Source organism: Mycena indigotica (genome assembly GCF_014461135.1).
Source record: "Mycena indigotica strain 171206Taipei chromosome Unknown Mind.scaff0010, whole genome shotgun sequence".
NCBI classification, from domain to species: domain Eukaryota; kingdom Fungi; phylum Basidiomycota; class Agaricomycetes; order Agaricales; family Mycenaceae; genus Mycena; species Mycena indigotica.
In genome coordinates, this window is record NW_023503009.1 from 2,050,112 (window position 1) to 2,078,002 (window position 27,891).

General features: G+C 50.3%; 9 protein-coding genes across 9 annotated transcripts; 5 read left to right on the plus strand and 4 right to left on the minus strand.

The window, feature by feature from the left end:
• Positions 1–342: 342 nt before the first annotated feature.
• On the plus strand, positions 343–2,400 carry MIND_01133800 (uncharacterized protein; the record flags this gene model as incomplete). The annotated part of the gene is made up of 8 exons (XM_037367884.1): positions 343–679; positions 728–844; positions 898–912; positions 959–1,120; positions 1,169–1,285; positions 1,339–1,761; positions 1,804–1,881; positions 1,934–2,400. The coding sequence occupies 8 exons, from the start codon at positions 343–345 to the stop codon at positions 2,398–2,400; spliced, it is 1,716 nt and encodes a 571-aa protein (XP_037215716.1).
• A 325-nt stretch (positions 2,401–2,725) lies between these two features.
• MIND_01133900 (uncharacterized protein) lies at positions 2,726–5,713 on the plus strand (the record flags this gene model as incomplete). The annotated part of the gene is made up of 3 exons (XM_037367885.1): positions 2,726–2,855; positions 2,911–5,121; positions 5,177–5,713. Exons 1-3 carry the CDS (start codon positions 2,853–2,855, stop codon positions 5,711–5,713), a joined length of 2,751 nt encoding a protein of 916 aa, XP_037215717.1. The 5' UTR covers positions 2,726–2,852.
• A 304-nt stretch (positions 5,714–6,017) lies between these two features.
• MIND_01134000 (uncharacterized protein) lies at positions 6,018–9,703 on the plus strand (the record flags this gene model as incomplete). The annotated part of the gene is made up of 10 exons (XM_037367886.1): positions 6,018–6,083; positions 6,142–6,417; positions 6,461–6,600; positions 6,658–7,384; positions 7,431–7,449; positions 7,508–7,883; positions 7,934–8,155; positions 8,202–8,771; positions 8,826–9,480; positions 9,533–9,703. The coding sequence occupies exons 1-10, from the start codon at positions 6,048–6,050 to the stop codon at positions 9,701–9,703; spliced, it is 3,192 nt and encodes a 1,063-aa protein (XP_037215718.1). The 5' UTR covers positions 6,018–6,047.
• A 1,503-nt stretch (positions 9,704–11,206) lies between these two features.
• Positions 11,207–13,198, minus strand: MIND_01134100 (uncharacterized protein; the record flags this gene model as incomplete). Its single annotated transcript, XM_037367887.1, has 3 exons — positions 11,207–12,318; positions 12,384–12,841; positions 12,900–13,198. The coding sequence occupies 3 exons, from the start codon at positions 13,196–13,198 to the stop codon at positions 11,207–11,209; spliced, it is 1,869 nt and encodes a 622-aa protein (XP_037215719.1).
• A 3,340-nt stretch (positions 13,199–16,538) lies between these two features.
• On the minus strand, positions 16,539–17,260 carry MIND_01134200 (uncharacterized protein; the record flags this gene model as incomplete). Its single annotated transcript, XM_037367888.1, has 3 exons — positions 16,803–17,260; positions 16,637–16,754; positions 16,539–16,594 (listed from the first exon to the last, which is right to left on the minus strand). The coding sequence occupies exons 1-3, from the start codon at positions 16,932–16,934 to the stop codon at positions 16,539–16,541; spliced, it is 306 nt and encodes a 101-aa protein (XP_037215720.1). The 5' UTR covers positions 16,935–17,260.
• A 3,397-nt stretch (positions 17,261–20,657) lies between these two features.
• Positions 20,658–21,478, plus strand: MIND_01134300 (putative SSC1-mitochondrial HSP70 member; the record flags this gene model as incomplete). Its single annotated transcript, XM_037367889.1, has 3 exons — positions 20,658–20,972; positions 21,017–21,129; positions 21,184–21,478. The coding sequence occupies 3 exons, from the start codon at positions 20,658–20,660 to the stop codon at positions 21,476–21,478; spliced, it is 723 nt and encodes a 240-aa protein (XP_037215721.1).
• A 196-nt stretch (positions 21,479–21,674) lies between these two features.
• MIND_01134400 (uncharacterized protein) lies at positions 21,675–23,108 on the plus strand (the record flags this gene model as incomplete). Its single annotated transcript, XM_037367890.1, has 1 exon — positions 21,675–23,108. One exon carries the CDS (start codon positions 21,675–21,677, stop codon positions 23,106–23,108), a length of 1,434 nt encoding a protein of 477 aa, XP_037215722.1.
• Positions 23,109–23,639: 531 nt separating this feature from the next.
• Positions 23,640–24,611, minus strand: MIND_01134500 (uncharacterized protein; the record flags this gene model as incomplete). The annotated part of the gene is made up of 5 exons (XM_037367891.1): positions 23,640–23,831; positions 23,884–23,893; positions 24,158–24,171; positions 24,224–24,240; positions 24,434–24,611. 5 exons carry the CDS (start codon positions 24,609–24,611, stop codon positions 23,640–23,642), a joined length of 411 nt encoding a protein of 136 aa, XP_037215723.1.
• A 654-nt stretch (positions 24,612–25,265) lies between these two features.
• MIND_01134600 (uncharacterized protein) lies at positions 25,266–26,681 on the minus strand (the record flags this gene model as incomplete). The annotated part of the gene is made up of 1 exon (XM_037367892.1): positions 25,266–26,681. The coding sequence occupies one exon, from the start codon at positions 26,679–26,681 to the stop codon at positions 25,266–25,268; it is 1,416 nt and encodes a 471-aa protein (XP_037215724.1).
• Positions 26,682–27,891: the final 1,210 nt, after the last annotated feature.

Consider the following 27,891-nt stretch of genomic DNA (forward strand, 5'->3'; position numbering starts at 1 on the left):
TGGAGTAGATATAACAGCTGGGGCAAGGTGGTAGGTTTTCATGGAAGGGGGTGAAGCAAAGTGTAAAAGACGGGCGAGGCGAGTTCGAGTACGAGCATCGACGGTGGCGTTAAGTCAAGACAGGAGGAGATTTTCGACAGACTGCGGATAGCATCTGGAGTAGATAGTGGTGTAGTGGTCGCAAGGCAAGTTGAGACAACAAATTATGTTTAATTTAAGTTGAAGGGGACGCGGGACCCGCTCGGCTTCCTCAAGGCAAAAGAAAAACACTTTTGAGGTTTTGCTTTACCCTGCTACGGTCCTATTCGTTGCGATTCAAAGTGAATTTCTGGACCTCTAGCCATGGCTTTGGTTCGTGATTGCAAGCACCTGTGTTCTTTCGCCGAGACACCATCATCTGGCCTAGTTGCGGTCAATGGCCAAAAGGTGTCAGATCCGTCCATCCTGCTCGAAAGTGAACATGGAAACCCACTGTTCAACATTGAGCGGATGTCGATGTGGTCGGAAGGCGGCCCGTCACATATCGTGACATCACAATTCCAAGGCTTCGTGCAAACGCCCAAGGTCAAGAGCGCGACCCTCCAGCGGTTGTCGTTGGACAAACCAAGAGCGAACCCACGTTTGGTTCGTCACGGTTGCGCAGCAAGGCTTCGTCCTCTGATGCTAAATTCTCCCACAAGTAAGAGTTGTCCTTGTTGAATATCCGCCGTCGCTAATTCTGGCGTAGACGTTCTCGCAACACCTCAGTCTACTGCTACATCGTCTACTGATATCTCGGCCAGCATCTCTCCCAATGCGACGAACGGCGGGTTTCCCTGTTCACCCCCACCAAGGACAATACTTTGTGCGTGCTTAATTCTCCACTTTTAAATATCTAATGCGCGCTCTCAAATCCAGTGGGCCTCGCATTGCGTGGGTCACAATATGCTCTGAACTAATGGAGTCCATAACGACTGAGGATATTCTCGCGCTTTTAACCAATTCTTCACGGGTCTCTTTGCTAAAGTCCGGAGTGCGGCCCTCCAGCGGTTGTCGTTGGACGACCCAAGAGCGAACGCACCTTTGGTTCGTCACGGTTGCGCAGCAAGGCTTCGTCCTCTGATGCTAAATTCTCCCACAAGTAAGAGTTGTCCTTGTTGAATATCCGCCTTCGCTAATTCTGGCGTAGACGTTCTCGCAACACCTCAGTCTACTGCTACATCGTCTACTGATATCTCGGCCAGCATCTCTCCCAATGCGACGAACGGCGGGTTTCCCTGTTCACCCCCACCAAGGACAATACTTCGTGCGTGCTTAATTCTCCACTTTTAAACATCTAATGCGCGCTCTCAAATCCAGCGGGCCTCGCGTTGAACAAACATTCAATGTGCTCTGAACTAATGGAGTCCATAACGACTACTCGCGCTGTCAATTCCCAAGCTCGCGACACGTCAATCTGCTGCTATCTCGGCTACCCCCAATGTGGCGAGCAGCGGGCTTCCCTGCTCACCTTCAAGTTGGAGAATTTCACGCAAGCATCGACCCTTGAATTGATTATCGATTCCGCGTCTGCCTCCGTTCCTTGCCCTTACCTGTCTGATGGTAAAGAGAAAGAACAAAACTCGAGCGGAATTGGAACCCTGAGAGCTTACTTCTGGCCAATGGCATCGACTTCTGCCGCCTCGATGTCCGATTTCCATCACTTAATCAATCAAGTGCGCCCTCCCGCCGCTCAATTTCCAATCAGTCAATTGGGCCTCACATATAAGCTCCAGCCAGGCTGTCAGCACCTTCGTCTAGCTCAGCCAGGCGAATAATGGCCAGGTCAGGGATGGCCTGCACCATCTGTTCGGATGCCCACCGACTCTGCACCCGCTCTAGCCCTGATGAAATATGCGACTGGTGCGCCAACCACACACTCGGACGACCTTGTGTGCGTCCACCTGGAAGTCAGAATACAAACGAAAGAAATCGATTGGGATTGGTAACACTCCCGCCCCGCCTCGGCATCGTGTCCCCAAGACCGGCAAGCGTTCTAAAGCACGCGTACGGTCCCACCAACATATTGCCACCAAGAACGTGACCTCCAAGCAAACCCTTCTTCCCCACCCCTCCCAGGAAGATCTGGCTGGGTTTCTGCCAGTTTCCACCACCTCTGTTCCATTGACGCCCCATGCACCAACGCTCGTCTCCTGTTCTGAGCCTATGGCTGCGCCACAACCTGTCGGCACTGCCTCTGTTTCACTACTCCAAGCACACGCAATGGTGCCATTGGTAGAGCCCTTCCCTTCCTCTCAGTCAGACACTTTCGACGGAAACAACTGGGCCGCTGGATCATTCAACTGGGGACATGAATTTGTCTATGCACCTGCAACGGTGCCATCGCCAGAGCCCTTCCCCTTCTCAAACAACTGGCCATGAGATTGAACTTGCCGTTCGTCCCAATCCATCCCTACAACCAACTTGAAACTATACTTCAACATTCTTGGAAAGTAAACTTCTTACAAATACCTGATACCTTCTAACATTCTTAACTACATATAACCTTTTGAATAGTGGCTGAAACTGCCTTGGTGAACGGGCGCTGCGCTCAAGTTCACGAGGTGTTTGCTTAGATAATTCAGTACATATGAATGATAACCCAATCAGTGGACAGTATTATTGATGTGTGACGCAGTTCCTGATCCGATTTTGGGCTTGACAGCCAACATTCCATCTAAAGGACGTCACGGTGGGAGCCCTGACTGTCACACATCCAACCCTTCTCAACCCGTCAGGGGAAAATCCACAAGGATTTCAACACGAGAGAGAAGAGAGTGTCTGTGTGCGGGTCTTCAACGCAATCCTAACCACTAATGCCTTGACAGCTTACAATGGTAATTCTGAAAGATTCTGCACCAACTAGAAACATGCCACTCATACATGTCGAAGGCCAGTTCTCCGTTATTCAAACAACTCTATGGGCGCTATCGCTTGGAGCCATTTGCTGGCTTCGAGTCTTCAAGCGCAGGACTCAATGTCCAACTCGAAGAGCCCTTCAATCAGCGCGTGGCTTCGCGTCGCTATGTGAAGCTTGCCGATGAATACTTCGAGCTCTGGTCCCCGAATTCTACGATGAAAGAGTTTCTGCCGGGGTTGCCGCATTCCACATACCATCTCCGTATGGATACCAACCCAGATTATCGACGATTCGACGGCTCCTGGGGACGCTTCGATTACACTCAATCTCCACAGTATATTGGTTCCAACCCTCCTTACATTCCCTATATCCGTCGAGCTCATACTCTCAAGACAAATGACTCTTTATACATTGTGTATGCCCCACTCATGGACTTCTGGGAGAAGTCAACCAATCAGCTGGGACGGGTGACCGCCAAGGGTATTCAACTTCTTCAGCAGGTCACGAAAGTAATGCAAGGCACAACTCAACTGTTGCTCAAGAAATCCACCACAACGCAGGAGGCTTCCTCATGTATTCCGACACCACCTACAGCGGATATGTTGGAGAGTTTGACCCGTTTGCGGCGCTGGGACGACGTTGTGGACGATTTTACGGCTGTCCAAAGGCATTTACGACTTACCAATGCTTGGATAAATTGGGTCAATCAGGAAACAGGATTGAAGTCATCAACCAGCAGTTTTCCGAACGCGAAAGAAGGGTATATGGGAGTATGGGTGAACGGGATGCCTGCTGAACGTATTCGCCGGCTGCTTCTAGCAAGAATCCCATGCTTTATCGTTGCCGCAGTCAATCAACATGACTTGCCAGCAACAGAGCCCATTCTGACTTCATTCTTGAGCAACACCGAAACGGAACGGCTCTTGGAATGCGACAACCCATACATGAAGTTTGCCAGGCAAATTAAAGGTTTTCGGGTTGGAAGGACCAAGCTGTCGGGTGCTATCATCTATGGACTGACACCGCCTTTCGATGGGGAGAAAATGCGTAGGGCTTCCTCGCTATATCGCCCTCCCAGTCCTCCTCCGGTCAAACTTCCTACTTTCAAAAAAAAAATTGCAGTCACAAATCAACCACCCATCTCAACCAGTGTACCTTCTTCATCCGTTTCTTCACAGTTATCCACCCGGGTAGCTGGATCATCAACGTTGCTAGAGAAAAGCTCGCGTCGAATAATTCAACTACCACCAGGTGGTCTGGAAGAAGCGATGAGACTTGCAGATGAAGCAGAAGAAATTGATGATGGCTCTGATTGGGACGAAGTTGATGATCCGAGCGATGAGGAGCGGCCTTCTGCTCCTACGGAGCCCCAGTTCCAGCCGATCGCCCCCAAGACACTTTCTATTAGCTCGGACAAGGTCGACTGGATTGTACCACCTCCCGTTCACGAGAAACAGACCTCTTTCAGCAATATGCACTTCTACATCGGCAAAACGGCCGATGGGAAAATGGCCATGTACCAAGGGAGGGAGAGAGGAGGCAAACAATACTATGATCGAGCCAACGGGCGTGTTTTAGTGATGCACAACTACAAACTACCTAGAGGAGTGATTGAACCCGAACGGTATGGATTCCCGCCTCCCCCCCTGTACGTCTTCATACGCGGTCGCCACTCGGAATGGATGCCTACCAAACCCACTACTTGGCTCTATTACACCAGCGGAAAGAAAAAAGGCCAGAATGTAGGGGACAAAGCACCGATTCCTAATGCGGATCAGTTACCATCTCTATCTGACAAGAAGCACTTGAAGCGATCCCAAGGTCAGCCAGCAGACTCCTCGCGGTCACGACCCTCGCCAATACACTGCCCGCCTCCCCGCCCACGGTCGCGATCTCCTCCAAATCGACCTGCATCTTCTGTTCCTACTATCGGTCTTGTGCAATTGGATGCGGAGATGACTGTGCTGCAATCTGATGTATTTGCACATGATGCCAATCGAAAGCAGTTGGACGTGGAGATGACCGAATTGGTGCGGCCAACGCATGTTCCAGCCCCGAGCCAGAAGCAAGTGGATGTGGAGATGACTATGTTGCAAGCCGATGCATCTGTTCCTATCGCCAACCGAAAACAGTTGAATATAGAAAAGACCGAATCGGTAGGGTCAGCGTCTTCCAGCCCGAAGCAAGTCAATGTGGAAATGACTGAGTTGCATGGTGATTCTGCTTTGAGGCCAACATTCAAGGTTTGTTCTACAGCAGCGTGCAATCTATGGTTCTCAGGCTCTTCCCCCTATGCAGATGTCTAGAATGCCGTCAACCTCTTCAATCACTCTATCTCCCCTTCCTTCTCTGTCGCCAGAGCAACGACCCACTTCGGCATCGTCAAGCCCAGCGAACATTGTCAAAGCAGAGGGAAATGGACAAGCACAACAGCGGTCTTGGGAGTATAACTCGACTTTCTCGTGGCAACTCGACAGTTTGCGGGCGAAAATGGTGTCGCGGACCAATGTTCCCAATCAACCTTCTCCCAAATCGATGTTTCTGGAGGAACGCATCGGGCCTCGGAAACGCAGTCACTCGCCCTCGTCCAGGAACGACCAACCAGCGAAGAAGAAAAGGCGCAATCCGCCCAATAAGCACAATCAAAAGCGAGCGGTTGCCAGAAAACTCGCCAAAGATTTAGTCTTTTCCGAGATCCGAAAGCGACAATCTATGCAAGTTGACGGACCAACGATAACGACAGAGGCGCTGGAGATGCTGGCCAGCTCCTCATCACGGAAAGGACGACAAGCTGAAGATGATACAGTTTCATTGGGTTCCGTTGAGTCAGAGTAGTCTGAAGTTGCATTATTTCGTGAAAAAACCTGTATTTACGTTCATGAGAGGTTCTCAGATTATCAGTAGTCGGCGACAATGGCCCTCAGAAATTTAGGATAGCCTCTGAATTCCACCTTTGACGGTGCCAATGTCGTTCGTTGAAAGGTTGGGAGTTTTCTAGTTGCACCTTTGTAAGTGGCTGGTAAACCCATTCATTACTGTAACATGTTGGACCTGCTCTCCAATTGGTAAATCAAATATAAAACCGACGCGGAGTTCATGTTCAAACTTGTTTGATGCAGGACCCTGCAAGTTTGATGGCTTTTCCATTCAAATCATCTCTTTCGTCTCCATGAACCTCTCGAGCGCAAGTCCGGTGCCCATAAAAGTAAGAGTTGCGTGGATGCGTTTATCCTTGCTCACTCAAGTCTTTTCACCTTTGGCAGTACGGTTTGCATTCCCTGCTGAGCACTGGACTTAACCGTCCATTCCCTCTTGCTGCTGGGATATCCTACGAACAAAAGGAAGTACCGGACCCAGAGTTAGCGGTTGCAGGGATTGGCACAATTGGTATTCCACTCGAAGAGGCCGACGCTTTAGCTCTCATTTCGAGTGCAACGGCCGATTGGCTTGGGGCTCAGGCTGTCAACGAGACGCCAAGGTCACCGTCTGAGATTTTCAATAGCCCTGGACCTGGTACATGGGAAATACCAGCATACAAGGTGAGTAGCATATTTCTCTTTCTATACAAGCTTAGAAACACAGATTTCTGTTGCCAACTCTGGATTTCTGGACTGGCTACAAGATGTCAGCGGACCTGAAACTCTCAATTGCATTGGCGCATGGAAACGGAGTGGCAGAGTTCAATACGTTTTGAAGTGTTTGGTGATTCACGAGACTTCACAGTACGTTTTCCAAGTTCCTTTGTACTGCCGATGAGTGTCATGTAACGGAGCAAAAAGACTTGCTAGCCGAACAATCAAACCCAGCAGCAACAAACTAGGAGAGCTCGTCGTGATCCTCCCATGCTCGTACTCTGATGGAAATCTTGCTCATGCACATCTCGAGGAGGTTTTTCAACTGGAGCCACCAGTGACGAACACTGACAGACGCAAGCAAACTTATTCGGTCATCTCAGCTCACGCCGGCGTATGTGAAATCGTCTCTCCAGTCACTGCCGGATTCCGCGTATCTTTGCTTTATGATATACTTCAAGACGGTTACCTGCCCAGCAGACTGCCCAGTCTTGATAGCCCCAAGCAACGATTACGTCATCTTCTTTCGCCATGGGCGACATTGCAAGTCGTATCAACATGGAGTTATCCGCACAGTCTTCTTGGTTGCCTGCTCAAGCACAATTATACCCAATCAGCCGCGTTTGATAGTTCTTCGCTCTCAGGAACATCTGACGAGCTGTTGTTCAAACTGTTCGACATCATCGCGCGCGAGTTGAGCTTCGATATATTTTTCGGCCAGATCGAACTTCTGGTCCGCAGCGAGGTCAGTGGCAAGTTGAACCAGCAGTTTTGGCGCTCCGAAATGGAGAAGGCGATCATCACAGCGATATTCGATGTGAACGGGATCCCAGTTGTGGTGGAGGGACTTGAACAAGGCTTAATACCACAGGAAGATCTCGTTATTCAAGACGGCATTCACCTTCAACAGGCGATTGCGGTGGCCTGCGCTGAGGCGAGTCAGGCAACCTCACGGATATACTGAGCTGATGGTTGAACAGAAGACCCAGATGTTCTCAAGTGAGCTTCAGTTCAAGTTGTCTGGTATGGAAGATTAAAGCTTCCTTTTGTGTGTTAGGGTATCGTCACACCGTCTTATTGCTAGGGCCATGTAACTCCAAGGGCCTTACCGTCAAGGTGACCGACAAAATCTTCGAATATGCCCAAGAAATTCTTGGAGATAGCCAGACGATGACACCGAGTCGAAAAGAAAAGGCGGTGTTCGATGCATTATTGAGTTGGTGTGAAAGACAGTTGCAGTGCAATAAGGACAGTGATGCATTGGTGTTGCCCGCCCGCCTCCTCCAGAAATGTAGTCGGCAATGGTGGGATCTAGAGCTTTTCTTTCGCGCGGCGCTCGCTTGCGGTTGTGACCAGTCTATCGCAGTCTGGGGCCCCGAAGGGTACGCGTCGGCATATCTTGAGTTTGGGTGGCTCGATGCGATTCAAAATCTGTGGGTGCCATGATTCCTTGAACGCTTTTGATGAAACGAAATTTGCGTAGGTGCGAAGCAACGCTCATCAATGACAACTGCAAACTACAGAAATGGGGTCTAATCGCATGCTTACGGGAGAAGGCAATGCTGAACGGAGACATCCAGCTCGAAGCGTGGTGCGGGAATCATCAGTCACGACTCTTATCTTTGTTGGCGGAAGTAAAACCAAGCGACACGCCGTGGCTGATGTCTCTTTGCATGTCTAAGGGCGGCAAGTTTCTGAGAAACGTGTGCGTCGTCCAAAATATCTTTGTTTCGTTACTTAGCTTCAAACAGAATATATCCGCACCTTGTGAGCCAATGGCTTCCTATTGAGGCATTCTGGATTCCTTTTATGAGGGGTCTTCACGAACATCGAGCACGGATACCATACCTCGAAGATCCCAAGGCCGTATACGATGTCATTGAACTGGCAATTCAGTACGTTACAGCAGTCCTCCCCCCGTTCCCAACCAAGTTTGTCGGCGACGAGGAAGTTCAAGACGTCAACATCGTCGCAGAACTTATGTGCTGCTGTCTCGAGATAGATCACGGGACAAGCATTTGTGTCGCTCTCACCTCCAAGATGCACGATGTCGCTACGAGGGGAGAATGGCCAAACCCGTCTCCATGGCCATATTACGATGTTATGGTCGACATACTCCGGAAGCATTACGCAGAAGAAGACTGCGAATACCACAGCCTGTGGTATCGTCAATTCTTCCAAGATGCAACAATATTCTTGCTATCACCTTATAGCGTTGCAGGCAAACGAATGGTGTTCCCTTGGGAATTTACGGAGACAACGCTTGTGAAAGTTGTCGATGTTATAGCCCGCGCTGGGGGAATGCCCTTCTTGGGCAGCTTGTAAGTGGAAAATGGAAACTCCGAGGCAACATACTGACCTGGAGACACTGGCAGATTGCTCGTTCAGCCGCATTTATTACACGGACGCGATTCCGATTCGTTGAAAGCATTTGCGAAAACTATCTTGAGCAAATTTTCCGTTGTGGGGGGCTGCGAATTCAAGGTGGTGAAAGACTTCCTTCTCGATGCGGCCATGAGCGCCGTAGATCTTGAAATCATGAAAAGTGACAAGGTAACCGACAACATCAAGTTTTGCCTGGAGCATAACGCGTCTGCGCCAACCTACGAGCGTTTCTTGTTGAGAGTTGCAATGATTCCTCCAGGAATGGCCAATGATATATATGTCCTTGAGGTGCTCGTTCCGACCTTGGTCAGCCTGCAGCGCGTTCTCGGGTCTTACGGCTTGTCTTTGGAAAGCCCTGCATTCCAAAGGTTTGCACAAAATGTGATCGTTTTATTCACCAGATGTGCAACATATATCCCCGCACAATATCTCCAGACGATTCAGATTGGTTGCTTCAGAGCTTCGTGTGCTGATTGTCCAGCGCTGAGAAACTTTCTTCTCGCTGAAGACCAGCATGGCTCCACCACGTTTCAGAGGAAAGACAAGTTGCGGAGGCACATCATCGCAGGGCTCAAATCAGCGCGGCTGGACCAGCTTGGGGTGACATGGGAGACACTCACAACGTCGTCGCCGTATGTGTTAAAGGTGCGCAGTATTTCTGGACAATGAACTACCAAGGTCACCGAGTGATTTACAGGTACACAAGCCATCCAATCTTTTGCAAGAGGCCGTGTCACCAGGGCGCCGTCTTCAAGGTGTTGCATTGCTGACGCTTCTGGGGAATCGGGAAGCCCAGAAAAATATACTGGAAGATAACTTCGCGCGGGTATGGGCCACTTTTGACGTTGTTAACACGGTGGGCAAGTAGAAAAAGCACGAGGCCATAGTAGTAGCGCGTTCCTAGTGAAGTCAAGAAAAGTGGGTGTATGTACGTATGTTTTATGATCAAATTTTCAGTCACATGTCACGCAGTAACAGCCAGCAAGGCAGTTGAAAGCAAGTCAAGCACAATTTGATTTTCGCTGCGATATATCAACAATGCATAGACTACAAATTTCGCTACACAAGGTCATCAGCACAAGCAACTACAAACAACCGATTCAGCCGACGCCAATACCCGACTAAGCATTTGAAGTAATCTCAAATAAAAGCACCTGTCGTTGAGCCGCGGTCAAGTTGCCCACAGCCAATGCTGCGCCGTTGGAAATTTCTCGAAGAAAATATTCAAATTCACGGCCAAGAAGCTGCATTTCGGGCGACTGAGATATGGGCCAGTGTATGGCATACGTAGATTTTTGTTTTCGCAAAGCAGGCGGTCTGGAGAACACCGGAGCTTGTTGGACTATAGAACCGTTATGATTTTATCCAGATAAAAGTAGAAATGACTTACGAGGAGCAAAACCAATCTCCCCCGTCCAAGCCAATTAACGCGCTTCCTCCGAGCTCTGACAAACTAGGAGGCCTTGTTCCGCTCTGATCATGCGTTCCTCTCCAAACATCGAAGAAGAAGTCAAAGTAACAGACGGTTGAGCCGTTTCTTGACTCAAACGCAGGGCGAGGCTTCGAAAACTGAACCAATAGAGCGGCGGCGAACATGACCACCACCAAGCATCTGAATCCAAAGCGTTATTATCTGAGCAAAGAGAGAAGGAAAACAAACCTACTGTCATCACTGTATCGTCCTCCTTCATTGGGCAGGAGCAGATGGCCGTTATGGTCGTCGTATCCGAAGATCCAGTCGGATGACGTTGACGAACGGTGGCCGGTCTTGTCAAACAACAAATCCTCCATTGATGACCCTCGTCCAGTTCGCTTGCCCGTAATCAAGTTGTAAGATGGTCCGTCATACTCCGGCGGAGATGAGCAGCTCCTTGCTTGTATGCCGTGTCAAACATCTTGTCGCCAACCCCAGGTCGACCGAGACAAGCAACCGAGAAATCGCTCAGAATTGAGTCTGTCGAGGGCTCATGTTGACGTCTCGCCCAAGCGGCACGACCACCAGGAGCACCCTGCGAAGTATAGAGTGAGCGAGCTGCCGCTGGTGCTGCTATCTGCTTGACTCAAGCAATGACTTGCATAGCTCTGGTTGAAGTTGCTTTTGAGATGCAATGCTAGCGGTAGACTCGCGACAGCGATGACCGCGAGAAGTTCGTGATCGTTGAAGGAGTTCGTGATTGCTGAGCTGGTGCTTTGAGGTAGAAACTAGATGCATCGCTGGCCACACGTTTGCGACGAGAGTCCCACGCCAAGAACGAGAAGGCGTTGTCAACGCTCATAGAAAGCGAGATGGACAGATCTTCAGAGGATGGTTGCTCGCGGAGACTGGGCGTAGGCAAGCCGTACTCGAAAGGATCGTTTACTCCGGGGTCGGTCACGTGTCCATAAGAAGAAACAGACGCGATGCTGAAGACAGAATCACGCCGTCCGTGGTAAGCTCAAGCGTTGCGCGCAGCAGGAGGTGGTGGATAAAACGTTGGGCGATCAGCATGGAGCTCGAAACCTCTGCGGACCTCATCAAACGAGTCGAATCCGGTAAAGCTGATGCCAGAGGCGGGTCTTGAACGAGTTCGAGAACGCATGCTGGCCATCGAAGCGCGTGAATTTCCGACGGCAGAGCGACGCAAACTGGAGCCCAGTTGACCCATGGGCGGGGTTGGGCAGCAACGTCTGCGGCATGGGCAAGAACGGACTTGACTCGGAGCACAGCCTGAGATCCCTTGTCCTCCATCAATGACGTCAGGGAATGAGCGCGCCTGTGAGAGGGTGGTGGAAGAATGTTTGACAAGGTAAGCGGCTCTTTTTGCATCTTTGGCGCTGGTTCCTCTCCAGGGAGCTGACCCCCAAACTTGAAACCAACGCTGAGTTCACCAGTCGATGGGCCTTTTTGTGGCAAAAGGCTTATGTCACTTCCCAGGCTATCAGAGCCAGGCAAGAGTGTTGGTTCTTTGAGATCGATGATTGGGGAAGGATATTGTGGGTGCTTGAATACGGCCCTAGTACTGACGCCTTCACTGGCTGCCGTCGTCAGCGCTGTGATGTCCATCAAACGTGTAGCTGACCGAGGCGATCGCTGGTCTTCCAAACTGGACGAGTTTTCTGGAGACGACGGTGCCGAGGAAGTCTGGTCCATGATAAACCGCATAGGAGGAACCGGAGGCACGTCAATCGCAAGTAGATTGCGCAGGTCGATCTTGGCTGGTGTTTTGAACGCGTTCTCCTGTTGTTCAACGAAAATGCGCCTATCTGATGCCCCAGGCTCATTCAGCTTCTGGAGCTCACCCGTGATATCAAACGACTTTTTCGTATCCTCCTCCGAGGTAGCGCCATCATCGATATCGGCATGATTACCATTGGCTTCAACAAGCTCAACATCGAATATGGGCAGCTGTAGTTGAGGGGGGCGACGAGGAGATGCGAGGCGAGGGAGGCAGAGGCGGCAGGTCACCAGGTGGAAGCCCAGAAGACGGCAGAGAGGTGTTGGCGCTAGTAGACGGGAAGAACGAGAGCGTGTCAACAGGCGATGTGGCACGTGACGCCGATAAGATAACCTGCAACTCGTTTGGAATATCCGAGTTCAGGGTCAGACACATCCAGTTCCTGCTCTTTGGAATCGTAATCCGAGGCATGTGATCCCCCCAAAGTGCCTGCCGTACCGAGCACTCGCTTTGCGCCACGCGCGAGGGGCGTTCCGTTGTGACTGCCTTTGCTGCTCCGCGGCGAGGGCTGCGCATCAGCAGGCAACGAGGACCGATTGCGAATGTGACGGGTAAAGACGGGAGGCAAAACGCGACCGGTTTGGGGCTCTTCCGGCGAGTCGGATGACGAGCGGGAGCCAAACGTTAGCGATGACAACGACCGCATGTCCATCTTGCTGTCCACAGAAGATGGAGGTGGAGAGGGCGGTGATGACGAAACAGGTCGGGTTCGTGAGCGCCGCAAACGCAAAGAGTGGAAAACAGGAGCTGGGTCCGGCTCTGGCGAGGGCGTCGTTGTCCCGCGGTGAGATCTTTTGAACGTGGCGTCAGAAGCTATCGGCGCAGGCGGCGTTGACTCGAGAGTAGTACGGAGCAATTTGTTGGCCGATCAGTTGTCGTTGAGATGCTTCAGGCGCTAGTTGCCGTTTGGGCGAGAGGGCAGCCCGTTCAGCATACGGTAGAAGGGGGCTGACTGACCCCGCGCTGGGTCGCAAGACTTTGGATATGTTCTTGCCTACGGGAATCTCTTCAACAGGCGGCACAACAGCATCGCGAGCAGCCTGAGGCGAAGGAGTCGCATCCAACTCGAGGAGCATAATCGATTGAGCAAGATCATTCGTCGCAGCGTCCGACGTGTTCAAAACACCTCCTGGCTTTGAGTTAGTCATGATTAAGAAAACAAAGTAAAATTTTCACCTGTGGAAGAGCCGTTGTTTTCAAAGACTCCACGAAGGACAAGGACGAGACACCCCCTCTATCATCATCCGAAACCAGACGCGGCTTTGGTCTTTGACGTGTTGCAGACACAATCAGGAAACCCTCCGCCCCCACATCCTCATAATCCTCGCCTCCATGTCCATTGGTAGCGGCTTCCTCAACGGCACCGTGACGCTCCTTAAACTGTCCAGAACACACTTGTCGTCGCGCCAACCGCCCCTACTAGGCCATCCCGCGGAGAGCTCGGCAGAGCCAGCCTCTGGAGGAGGCACGCAACGCAGGGAGGCATTTGGGACGGTTAGCGGAACACAGGAGGTCCGAGTCGGCGTAGAACGAAGCATTGAGACGGGAGGAACACACGCTAAGCAGCGGAATACGCGCTACAAAACCGTATGAGACCGCATGGAGCACTGACTCGGAGGAAGAACTTACTCACACCAGGAAAACGTTGGTAGTCAACAAAACGCGTTTGTCACAAACGTCACGGAAAGCACGTGCTAGATATATTGACGTGATCAAGCAGATGCTCAACCTCCTCCGGTTCAAACCATTCCTGCAACAGTTTGGTAGACGAACACTAAGTCACTCGTAACTTGTGAGCAGCAGCAACAAAAAAGCAAGTTGATTTCATGAGTGATAGCAGATATGTTTGCAGGAACAACTACGACTAGATCCATTCAAGTTCACTGCAAAACCATGAACTCGTGGCTGGTCAAGACAAAAAGTATCGCACCTTGCCTGGTCAACAAGAGACCGATAGAGATAACCCAGATGAATGCCCATCTCGGACTGATACGCTTTGTCAACAACAGCAAGGAACCGAACATATTCAATCTTAATGTCAATGCTCATGTTGAGCTCTTGGCCTGCAGCGGAGATTTCGAGTACATGTCCAGTCTACATTTAAATAAAAATCAAGTTGAGACACCTCAGTCAGAAACGCACCAATGCCAAAACCAATGCAACCAATGCCGAGCTTACACCAAACGCGTCGAATATAAGATTCACGGATAACAGTCATGATGGCAGCAAGAATAACCGGGTGTTGAAGTTGCGTGGCTTCATTTGCCTCCTCAGCCTGAAATGAAAGAAGATTACTACGGTGGAAGCGCTCATGGCAAGCTCAACATACCGAATGAACATCATGGTGGAAGAGGTCATTTTGGCGCAGGCGCTTAGCCTCCTTCTGTTTCCAGGTGGCCAAGGCTGCTGGTGTGTAGGCTTTTCCGGTCTGCGGGTCAAGTGGGGCAGGCTTGGTGGCATTGTGGGCAAGACGTTCTCCACGAGTGTATTCGCACCCAGTGCGTGGGTTGATGGCATCTTGGGGAATGGACAATAAGAGGCGATGGACTACTTCTAAGTATGATCAGTTGCTTGAGCTCGCCCCGCTTTGTACACTCGTATCTTGCAAGCTACAATGCAAATTGTCATCACAACGTCAACAGGCAAAAAGGGATGTACCAATGTAGCAACATCACCCGCAATAATCAACCAACATTCTAAAATCAAAGCGGTCAGAGGTCCTTCGTTTTGGAAAAGGTGATAGACCACACCGATACCCCTTGCGTCGACGTTTTTCCCTGCCCTCCACTTCATCATGAGATACTCAAAGAGGCATTCATGGTGGCGTGCGTTGTTGACAGGGAACCCATTCCAGTTGACAAGCTTAAGGTAAAGTCCAGTGATTCTTTCCAGCTCATCGTAGACTGGAGAGAAATAGGGATATTGCTTTCGCATTGCCGTCAAGGTGAGGAATTTACGTCCTTCAATTGAGACCTCCAGAGCGGCAGCCGCTGCAGCTTTGCCCTTGCCAATCTTCATCATGGGAGCCACGTGCTCCTTCTCGCTGCTGGATTCAGAATCTCCAAAAACGTTTTGAAGGCGAGTGTCAATTTCGTAGGGATACGCCGTCAGAGAACCTCTTGTTGTTGATGGAGCACGAGACAAGGGACGAGTCAAGGGACCACGGTGGCTCCCGCCATGCAACGCAACAAAACATTGGTTTTTTTACCTTGATCAGCGATGTCAAGAGTGTTGTCACTCTGGTTCGAAGCTGCATGGCGATGACGATGCTCTAATTGCGACTCATTTGGACCATGGCGTATATGGCTATTGAGAACTGGGGGAGGCGAATCTGCCGTTTGACTCTGATGGCTGGATTACGACGCTGAGATAATTAGTCAGCGATGGGAACTTGGACTGGGATGGAACGGAATCACCTCGGGACTGCGATTGTGACGGTGGGCTTTCCATGTGGACAGGCGAATCATATTCCTGCTGACGCGGGGGCGCTGGAATATCTGATTAGCATGGAGTACAAGAACATTGAAGGGAATCACATTGGGCAGTGCCAAAAATGATTTCAGGACTCCCTATGGTGGCGTTGAGATCATGCCAACCCGCTACTCCAGCCAAGTCACCTTGTAACTGCGCGATCGGCTGGTTTTGCTGGATGATATTAGATAGTTACCTTGCTTTACAAGGTCCTGTATGTGAGAAATTGCCTCACCAAACAAGTGTAAATAACAAAAACAAACAAGTGTACACAGATTGCTATCTATCTTCTATCTTCGGTCTGCGCACTGAAAGGCGCTTCGGACTTCCTAAGCAGACGCTGTATCAGTGTATGCAAGCGACGCCCACTGTTAACTCCGGCGCATGTCACTCTGACAAATCAATTTGTCAGCGACCCGGCGAGAAATCGCAACGCGGCCTGTACCCGTCGACGTACCCTACCCGCTTGTTCAATCGCGGGCCTCGGGACTAGATTGCTGATGGCTAAAGCAAGGTCTCAGTCTTCGGCGCAAGCGCCGAAGGCCCCTAGTTCATTAGAAGCGCCCATGTTCATGACGTTCTGATGTTCTGATGATAAGGCGGCACTGGGTGACGAGTCAGTGGGCTCAATCAAGTAGAGTGCAAAAAACAACCTTGGAATTGCTGAAGCGGCTGCATCATGACAGGCTGAGGAGGACCGGAGACTTGAGTGACAGGCTGGATCGGACTAGTTGAATGCGGAGCTCCTGGATATGGAGATGCAAAGGGTTGCCCTCCGGTAGTTGCATGTTGGAAATTGGTGTAAAATTCTGACAGAAAGTAAGTGAAATTGTGGCCTAGTGGAAGAAGACTATATTACCTGGGTTCCTTTGAGACAACGTCATGTTTGGGGTAAACACCTGTCGATCGTGAAGTGCTTCAGGCAAAGTGCCTGCGTATGAGCTGACCACCTGGCCAGCTTGTCCTGAAAAGAAAGTGAGAAGGACGCAACAGATGTGGAAGGAGCGACAACGACCTCTATGTTCGACATGCTGGATAGTAATTGCCAGTTGCAGGAGGTTGATTATTGATGCCTGATTTGGAGTCAGCGAGAATTTGAGTGAAACAAAACAAACCCGCCTGAATGCCCCTGGCCTGGGCCCATGATAGGTTGAACGATGGTGAGTGGACGAAAGCCTTGACCTTGTCTTTGATTGGTGCTCCCATTCTGGATGGTTGCACTAGACGGAAGAGCTACAATTGCGATAAATATTTAAAACAAAGAAGATCAATTGAACTCACTCCAAGTGCCGTTATTGGGGACAACAACATAGACGATGTTCCGCTTGTCTTGCGCCGTATGCATGCCAGTGTCGTCGCTCGAAGGTATGAAGTGCAAATGTTGGGCTGGTTCGTGGTACTCTTGTTGAACATTGGCCAGAGAAAGCAGAGAGTGTTGATGGTGCTGCTGCTGTTGTTCCACGGGCGACGCAGTATGGTAAAGAGACAAAGAGGGAGCCTGTGACCCCATCATCTTGCCTAGTTGCGGCCAACGGCCAAAAGGTGTCAAATCCGTCCATCCTGCTCGAAAGTGAACATGGAAACCCACTGTTCAACATTGAGCGGATGTCGATGTGGTCGGAAGGCGGCCCGTCACATATCGTGACATCACAATTCCAAGGCTTCGTGCAAACGCCCAAGGTCCAGAGCGCGACCCTCCAGCGGTTGTCGTTGGACGAACCAAGAGCGAACCCACGTTTGGTTCGTCACGGTTGCGCAGCAAGGGAGGTATGAGTAATCTTGCAAATTACCCAAATCGGGGCGGTTGGCGTTGAGCGGTTGGTGTGATGCAAGGTTTCGTCGCCCATCTGGCCGAAAGTAGTCTTGCATTGGTGCGTTTTGTTCGAAATCGAGATACAAGTCAGGGCAAGCTTTCGCAAACGTATCAGTAGATGGCCAGTCCTGCGTGAAGTTCAATTGTATATCATCACAGAGCAAATCAATAACCTTTGCCTTTCCTGGAGGCTTAACCTTGGGTTTCCCGAAGTGTGAAAAGAGCTCCTTGACAGTCCCATACCGCACAAAACCAGTATCACAATCAATTATCTGACATGACTGTTGACCATACGCTGCCATAAAGTGCTGTGGAGACCAGTCTTTTTGAAGGCCATGCCCTGCATCCTGAATGATGAATGGAGTACCGCTGGCTAACAACTGACGGAGCAGTGTTGGAGTTAGGTCTGCTTGTTTGAAAGACGGAGCCTGATAAACAGGAATGGGTCCATAAGATTCATGACCACCACCTAGTTTTCAAGGATGATCCTGAATTAATGTGTGGACAAGGGCTGGAAAAGGGATCCGTGACTGAGAAGAAAGTGCTGGGAGATAACGTTGCATATTGACAGCAGTGGCATCTAGTTGTTCCGATGTGAAGTGCGTCAACGGAAGAAAGGAAGAGGTGAGATGTTTTTTGGCATGCAAAGAACATGAAGTAGTGGTGTGCGTCTGGGAGCTAAAGCAATCATGGCACAGATCCATGTTGCATGTTGGGCAAAACCATGCCAAGAAGAAAATTGAGGTCAAACAAATCTCTGGTCTTGGTCAGGATATGATAGGAAGAAGAAGGACACACACCACAAGAGGTTTGAACAGTTGGGTCCAAAGGGCGATACTTTGCTTGTGGATTTGCCAAGTGGACTCTCTCTTTTGCTAGGAGTGGCCAGAGAATTCGAGCAAGAGTTGACTAGAGGCAAAGTAAGCCAAGCTAATGACACTGTCATTTGAATTACTTTGATCTCCTGGATATCTATGGGCTCCAAGGGTGCATTCCAAGCTGAGGGGAATTGCAGAGGGGCGTTTGAATAGCCATATCCCATCAGCATTCCAATGCGATCAAAAAAAAGCAATCAATACCCCTTTGCAGCACAATCCTGCCCCACGGTATGCTTCTTACCCTTGCAACGTATACAAGGCGGTAATCCACGATACCTGGAGCACACTTTGTCCTGGGTTGCGCAAGAGGTGTCGGATGGGACTGAGACAGGATGTCTGTCAATAGATCCTTTGCTGTTGAGGGGATATATTTCATGCGGGTTGCGAGGAGGGACTCCAGTTGTATCGTTTGAAATATTAATCAGAGATTTTGAATGAATGGACTGTCAGATAGATTTAGAAGGAGATGAACAACGAGCATTCACGCACTTCTTGGCTCTTCTCCAGCACTTTCCGTTGCTGCAGCGCTTTCTTGTTGCGAGCCTTTTTCTTGGCCTTGACCTCCTCTATCCTAGCTTGTCTTTGGGTTTCGCTCATTGCTGATAGAGCATGCTTGGAACGCTCTCTTCGCGCCAATGTCCGCTGCAATGCACAATGAGTTCCACATCTCAACAGAACACAGTCAAACCTCGTTGGCCATCAAAGGTGGCCGACCATCATGCAGTTCGGGTGTGCTTGATTTTACAGGTTGATTCAAGAACTGCATCACCAGTTTTGTTCTCTGGTGCAGAAGAATATAACGCCCAAGACAGAGAATTTGACTGATCACGTGTTCATGTCGATGATTATCTTTACTCCGCTCCGTGAACGGGCAGTCCAAGCAACACACATTCTCCCACAATCTTCCAACCCCACCACAATTTGAAGAGACCAAAGGTTTGTTGCTGGCGCTCGCCAACATCTTATTTATCACTGCCAATTAGCTGCTCAAGGTGTAAACGCCTGTTGTAGTAGCGGTGTACTGGATGTCCCATCTCATTCTCCAGTCACCATGTATGTCTAAACTTGAAATTTTTGCAGATATACGGCTCCAAAACTGACGGTGTCTCTTCTGAATCAAGCTGCGGAGCCTCAATCGCTTCCACCGTCAGCGCATTGACTGAACCTCCCGAGAGCGACGACGGAGGAGAAATGGAAACTCTTGTCATCGCCCAGGTGAACAAAGCTCGGAGAGAGGAGGTGGAGCTCGAGCTTGAGGTGGCAAGAAAGGGGGTCGTGGCAAGGGTCATGGGGGGGGGGGCAAGTAGAAAGGGCAAGGAGCGTGAAGTCCAGGACTCCGAAACCGAGACCGAGAGCATCCCGCTGGCACCTCCACCACCACGGCCAAGACCTGTTCCTCGACGCCGAGTGGTCACTGACGAAGGCTGATTACTAGTGGCTAAAGTGAAGTTGGTACTAGATAGTGCGCTGCTAACCACATTGATCTGTAAAACGGACTTCCCAGTAACTCGAATTGAATTTGTGCATTCCAAATCGCATTCTTAATACGAGTTTCGCAAGTGTCTCGGAGAGATAGAGCCGCAGAGCGCGTGCAGCGGCCATGACAATTGAAAACGCGTTTATGACAAAGCGCATGTGATCGATTTCGATGAAATCATTGCTTGTCAACGAACCACCACCACACGACAATGCTCTACGAGGACGTTGCAAGACGAAGCGGAAGTCTGGGGCTGTTCGGTTGCAAGGGAGAGAAGCACTAATGGGACCGTGGGGGGGGGGCAGAATAGAAGGCTGGACTGGGCGAGAACAAGCAGTGGGGCAACAAAGACTTTGCGCTAGTGTGGCCCGTCGGCAAGGCGTAAGTAGTCATCTTCCGCCGCTCAACGCTCTCTCATGCTTTTCAGGGAGCTAAGTTGGCTCATTCCATGAGCTCAAAACTCAGCGGTATGCATCCACGGTAAATGATTACAACCACTCTTTTCTGACTTTACCACCAGGCCCAGTCGTTAGCAGTCGTTGGTATCGACTTGGGAATCACCAACTCTTGTGTTTCTGTCATGGAAGGCAAGATGTCTCGTGAGAACTCGAAGCGCCCGCACATCACCCTCTCTCGTTGCCTTTGCTGATCATGGTGAGCGACTGTTGGTCTCCCCGCGAAGCGAAAAGCCGTGGTCAATGCGACGAACACCGTCTTCAATCGCCTTATGGGAGGCAGTTCAATGACAAGGCGGTTACCGACAACCGCAAACACTGGCGTGTTCGTCAATCTATTTTTCTTGCCTTAGTGACTCTGTTTGTTGGCTATTTGCCATCGTCAGCAAGGGTGGCGGCAGGCCAGCTGTTCAGGTTGAATACGATGGAGGGAAGAAAACTTTCGTATGTTCTTCTTCCAAATTTGATGGCTTCAAGCTGCTGAGTCGACAGTCAGCAGAGGAACTTTCTTCCATGGTGTTAACCAAAATGAAGGAAACGGCGGAGCAATACCTGAAGCAGAAAGTCGACCACGCTGTCATCACAGTCCCAACCTATTTCAACGACGCTCAACGGCAAGCTACTAAGGATGCTGGGCAAATTGCTGGACTGAATGTCCTTCGTGTCATTAACGAACTCACGGCGGCTGCTCTCGCCTACGGACTGGACAAAGGCAGCAAAGCTAGAATCGTCGCTGTCTACGATCTTGGTGGTGGAACTTTCGATATATCCAATCTCGAAATGCGCGACGGCGTCTACGAAGTCGAGTCCGCCAACCATGACAACTTGGTGGTGAAGACCTCGACATTCTCCTCGTTGACCACATCCTCAAGGAATTTAAATCCAAGCACGGTATTGATCTCAATGGCCATCCAAATACTGCTTCAAATCTTTTGCGCGCCGTCCAGCACGTTTCCCTGTTCATCTCCACCAAGGACAACACTTCGTGCGTGTTTTATGCCTACACTTTGAAAGATCTAATGTGTGCTCTCAAATCTAGCGGGCCTCGCATTGCGTGGATCACAATATGTTCTAAACTAAAGGAGTCCATAACGGCTGCTCGCACTTTCAATTCCCAAGCTCTTAGTCTGCTGCTATCTCAGCTACCAGCACTCCCAATGTGGCGAGCAGCGGGCTTCCCTGCTCACCTCCACGAAGTCGGGGTTGTGTTGCTGCCCAATCCGGTCATCGTGGACGCCGACGAGCCCAGTGACTGGTTTATGGCAGATTATGCAGTGGATCGACGACATCTGAGTTCGCATACTTGGACTGTCCCCTCAGACTTTCCTCGTTGATTTACCAACTGGACGACGCGTTTTCGGGAAAGGCCATCACTTCAGAGCAACATTATCAGCATGCCATCAAGGCATCGGAACTCTTCGAAGAGCGGAAGTTTTCGAAGAGCGGAACTCGTTATGGTCTATATAAACAGGCAGACCGAGCGCCTACGTTATAGAACTTATCGTCCCAACTGAATCGCCCACTTCAAACATGACGCCCAGCGTCACTTCACCTCCCACACCCGCAACAAACGAAGCTTTGACAATGATCGACATCCTTGGGGTCATCTTCGAAGCCTGTCTTGCCTTGAACTTTTCTGTCGAATGGCACAACGACGTTCGGCAAAAGATGGCTCTTGGGGCGGTGTGCAGGTGTTGGAAATTCACCTTGGAGTCACTTCCCGCCTTGTGGTCGCACATAATTCTGGTCCCGCGAATGCCTCAGTATTACATCGACAAGGTTTTTCGACTTGCCAAGCAAGCTCCGAAACGTTTGCGCATCGACCTTGACCTGGACTCGGAATTGGATACCATGTTTTTGTCTTCGATTGCCGCTCTGCTGGTTGCCAAAGCGGAGACAGTCACTCATATCTCCGTTCAATATATTTCCTATTCCGCCTGGAACACATTTGTCGACCATTTATCAGCGGCCAGTCCTCAACCCCGCTTTCTCTCGCTCAGATCCTTCTATGCGACTTCTCCTACCGCCCTGCACAACCAACTCGGAGATGCCGCCCCACATTCGTTTCCGGACCTCGCAGCAAACCTCCAAGATCTTTATCTTGACGGATTGCTTCCGTCGTCGTTTGTCGTTGGTGCCAACCTGATATCGTTGTCTCTAACAAACCTTTACTTGGCCGAAGACGATACGGCTTCTTTCACTTTCACGACGACATTGTTGGACTCTCTTCGTCAAACTCCCCATCTCGAAACGCTTTTCATTGATGTGGATGAGTCCTTCACAAACCAGCCTGTGCCCCACAAACCAGTCGTTCTGCCTTACCTGCACACCCTGTCCTTTCTCTGCAACATGCCCTTTCCACATCACTGTGGTTTCCTGCTTTCCCTAGTCCACCTTCCGAAACTACACAGTCTCTCACTGCATCTGGTCAGTGTGCAGAACGTGAACAATTTCATCTCGGTGAACGGGACCCACCTTTCGACCATTGTTGTGCTGCGTCTTATCGGCGACATTTCGGCTTATATCGAGTTCACTGGTGGTCGAGCAAAGCTCTTGTCTTCGTTGACAGGGAGCAGGCTTCGTCATTTAGACTTTCTTGATGTCGACGGGCTATTTCCGTTCGATAGCGAACACAACGTCTTCGTCCAAACGCAATTCCTTGAAATTCTCGCGCATACACTTTCTCTTCCGGCTGTTTGCCTTCTAGTCATACCACCTTTATTTTCGCCCCCGCGTCCAGCCTCACGTGCAAGCTTGATCAGGTCCTTGCTGGAGCCTGTTGTAATACAGGCCGAACCTAAACGTATTTTCGAGGAACATGCATTATGCGTTAGCATCGACGACGATCATTCAAAGTGTGGTCGTATGTGGTCCTGGGACCATTGTGGACTTGCCTGGGAAAATAAAGCGAGTCACTTTCACGCTGCTCTACTTCCGATTTTTTATATGTCGACTTCCTCTTAATTACATCATGTAGTATCTTACTTCCTTGCCAAGTACTTCGTCATTCATTTATGAGCCGGTGAGAATCGACCAATAATTCAGCAAACTGATGGACCGCCTCACTCTCTTCGATTGCTTTGACCGGAGAGAGATACTATCACCATGCGGCAACGGCACGGTTGACCGATTGAGCGGGCCGGGCCAGCCACACGGATCATAAAGCAATGTCTTGGCGAATCATCCCCTCGGGTTGGCCTGCAAGTACGGCGCCTCAAACCCGGTCGCCGACGGCCCGGCGACCCGCTGATGGCCCGCAGATTTTTTGACTAGTTCCAGCTTATTGAAGTTCAGTTCAAGACAACACTGTGTATAGGTGGCAGGAATACATTTGTTTTGCGCTATTAAGAGCAAAAATGTTTTGGAAAAGAATGTAGATTAGTGTTGACTGTCGGTAATACAGCGACTACCTTGAAATCATCTTCCTCCACCAATCCTTGAGCCCTCCGGTACTCCAAACACATCAGTCCCCAAATACTTTGGCCAGCAAGTCGGTTACGTTGTCCGTGCCCTTGTTTGCATGCTTCTTGAGATTTTTCGTCGAGTTGTGGTCTGGTTCCAAGCCATGCGATGGCCGCAGCCCCGAGCAGCGCAGACAAAGATATGATGGAGCTGGCCTCCACGATACTCGATATGGATGTCGCCATCGTAAAACGCATAAATGGTGCTGGTCCAACCGTGCTTAGCCTTGTTTAAGAGCAGTCAGATGAATGCTGTCAAATGAGGAATATGCACATACCAAGATTCCGCTGCCGCAATTGATGGCATGACAGTGAACTCCGAGTCACAAAGATGGGAAGACGGAGGATTCCTCACAGTGGCGAACGGTGAACTCGCAAAAGCGACCCTGATGCGATTGAGACAACGCAGGGCACCAACCACCTTCTGCTGGGTGAAAGGAGTCGAGGGAAACGAGGCGGCAGACCTCCTCGCAAGCGGGGGTGCCATGAAGAGTGAACCAGATGAGATAAGAACTAATGAAGCCGAAGACTTGAGACTGAGTGGTGCGAAACTGAACTTGAACACGCTAACCCAATCGTCAGCGATGAAGACGATGAGAATTCTCAAAATGAACGCACCCCAATATCAGGAGAAACTAGCCCGCGCAGGAACACTAAGGAATATACCGCTGGCCCGCGGCGTGGCTACAGACGAAGGTGTAGAGGAAGTGTCGGACAAGAAGATATGGAAGTCAATAAGACATAAAAATATCTCCAAGAATATCAGATTCTTCCTATGGATGTTAATACACGACGGATATAAGGTCGGCAAACACTGGGAACACATACCAGACCACGAATGGAAGGGACCGTGTAAGGAGCCCCGTTGCGGGGGTGTGGATGAGTCGATGAGCCATATTTTGACACAATGCGAGGCGCCGGGCCAGGAGAAAGTCTGGGAGCTCGCCAGTGAGTTGTGGAAGCTGAAAACGAAGAGTGAGCTGCCACGCCCGACAGGCCAGATCATGGCGTTGATAAGGCGGACATCGGCACAAGACTGTTCCGCATAATGATTTCGGAGTCGACACACCTCATTTGGAAACTCCGAGAGAGAGTGATCAACGAGAAAGACCTCAATGAACGAAATAAAGCGTAAATGGTGCTGGACGATGAATAACAGACTACAGATTGACAGAGAGATGATTAATGAAAATAAATACAGGAAAAGGGCCATTCCCAAGGCATTAGTCCTCAAAACTTGGAACGGAACACTGAAAGATGAAGAATCACTCCCAAATGACTGGCCAACGTCAAGGGAGGTCGGGGTTTTAGTGGGTGTCGGTTGAGGCGGGCGATGACGGGTGGTGAACAGGAGGGCCAACTCCCTCCTGCACGCCCTGAGTCTGTCGAGACTGCAGCCCCCCACTAGATGTCAATGCCGTTGGGCCTAGTGCGGATGCGCATTTCCTCAAGTGGTGTTGATCCGGCTGGCGACTTATAACATGGTTGTTGACGCGTTACATCAGGTGTGACTTGACGTGCTTCAGCAGATTCTCATCACACATTCGTGCCCCAGGCCAATCCTGGTCATTGGTCAATCTAAAAGTTGCTTTGCTCCGTTATGACAAATTTGTTTTGTTTCAGTGTCTAAGAAGGCATACTTACAGAAGGAGGTGTGGACTCAGTCAAACCAAATCGACTCTGGGAAAGACACATAATCGGGAGGAGGCAGCGTGCTTGCTTCCTTTGTCCAGTGAAGTCCATGATGGTCCCAGGACCACCGGCGACTGCATTTAGAATGATAGCTGCCCGAATCAAGGCACAACGCATGTTCCTCGACAACGTGTTGCGTTCTCCCAGGGATGGATGCAGGCTCGAACAACGACCTGATCAAGGTGGGATGCAAGTCTGGATATGGGGGCGAAAGTAACGGCGGCACGACCAAATGAAGAACAGTCGGAATAGCAAGCGTATGCGCAATGATTTCGAGAAACTGGGTTTGCACAAAAACTCGTCGCTGCCGATTGTAGCCAAACAGTCCTGTCACATCGAAGAGATTCAAACTGTGGAGTTTGGTGCCCATTAACGAAGACAAAAGCTTTGCTTGACCTCCGGTGTACTCGATATAGGCAGAAATGTGCCCGACTAGGCGCAACGAAGTAACACATGAGATGAGAGTTTCATTCATGGAAAGGAAGTGCTGCATATTGCGCAAACTAGTGAGACACAATGTCAGCGCTTGTGCTTGTGGGACGCGGATCTGTGATATCAAGGTGCCGCAAGCGTGGGGAGATGATGTATGGCAAACAAAAGTTAGGTTGTTCAAATGGGGAAGAACAACTAGATGGATAGAATGCGCAATGAGGGGCTCGTTGATATCGATGACAAGAGTTTCGAGATTTGTAACCTGGTCAAGACAGTCGAGTAAGGTTGCAGCAAAAACGAAGGAGTCGATGGGATTGTCAACAAGATCCCAACGCATGAGGACCAATGTTACGATGTTGGGGCCGATCATGAACGAGCTAGGATTTAACCCGTCAAGATGGAGGTGCTCCAATGATGGAGTAAGACCCGGAAACGGATGAGAGAGTTCAGTGTCAGGCTGGTTCAAGGTTGCGGATAATCGCTGGAGGGAGGAAAGGTTTGGTTGAGAGTTTACTGCTGATATGTAGTCGATGAAGGTGTTCCAGGCGAAGTAGGAGTAATAATGAACAGAGAGGTGGGTGACGGACTCCGCTTTGGCAACCAGGAGAGCGGCAACCGAAGACAAAAACGTGGTATCCAATTCCGAGTCACGGAGAAGTTCGATGCTCAAACGTTTCGGAGCTGCCTTGGCAAGCCGAAAAACCTTGTCGATGTAATACTGAGGCATTCGCGGGACCAGGATTATGTGCGACCACAAGGCGGGAAGTGACTCCAAGACGAGTCTCCAACATCTGCACACCGCCCCAAGAGCCATCTTTTGCCAAACGTCGCTCTGCCATTCGACAGAAAAGTCTAAGGCAAGACAGGCTTCAAAGATGACCCCAAGGATATCGAAAGACGTGAGAGCTTCACGAGTTGCGGGTGAGGGAGGTGAAGTAACGCTGGGCGTCATGTTTGAAGTGGGCGAGTTCTATAACGTAGGCGCTCGGTCTGCTTGTTTATATGGACCATAGCGAGTTCCGCTCTTCGAAAACTGATACCTTGATGGCATGTTGATAATATTGCTCTGAAGTGATGGCCTTTCCCGAAAACGCGTCGTCCAGTTGGTAAATCAACGAGGAAAGTCTGAGGGGACAGTCCAAGTATGCGAACTCAGATGTCGTCTATCCACTGCATAATCTGCCATAAACCAGTCACTGGGCTCGTCGGCGTCCAAGATGACCGGATTGGGCAGCAACACAACCCCGACTTCGTGGATGTGAGCAGGGAAACCCGCTGCTCGCCACATTGGGAGTACTGGTAGCTGAGATAGCAGCAGACTAAGAGCGTGGGAATTGAAAGCGGGAGCAGCCGTTATGGACTCCATTAGTTTAGAGCATATTGTGATCCACGCAATACGAGGCCCGCTAAATTTGAGAGCGCGCATTAGATATTGAAAAGTGGAGAATTAAGCACGCACGAAGTATTGTCCTTGGTCGAGACGAACAGTGAAACGTGCTGGACGGCGCGCAAAAGATTTGAAGCAGCATTTGGAGCGTCTGTAGCAGCCAACGTGGCGGTAAACCGAGGCGTTGCGAGCTTGCATGAAATTCTAGGCCAGAATTAGCGACGACGGATATTCTCAAGGACAACCCTTACTTGTGCAGTAGATATAACCGCTGGGGCAAAGGTAGTAGGTTTTCGGAGATGGAGCAGAGCATAAAAGACGGGCGAGGCGAGTTTGAGTACGAGCATCGATGGTGGCGCTAAAGATGGTATCTGGAGTAGATAGTGGTGGGCGCAAGCAAGTTGGGACAAATGTTTGATGTGGGGACCCGCTCGGCTTCCTCAAGGTAAACGAAACACTTTTGAGGTTTGGCTGTACCCAGCTACGATCCTATTCGTTGCGATTCAAAGTGGATTTCTGGACCTCTATCCATGGCTTTGGTCGGAGATTATTTGCGATTGCAACTTGAAGTGTTTGCGTGCTTGTTTTCTTTCGCTAAAACCCCATCATCGTGCCTAGTTGCGGCCAACGGCCAAGAGGTTTTAAATCCGTCCAGCCTGCCCGAAGGTGAACAGGGAAACCCACTGTTCAACGTTGAGCGGAGGGTTGTTGATGGCGGTCCGTCACATCTAGATCTGATTTGATCTCGTGACATCACAATTCCAAGTCTTCTCTT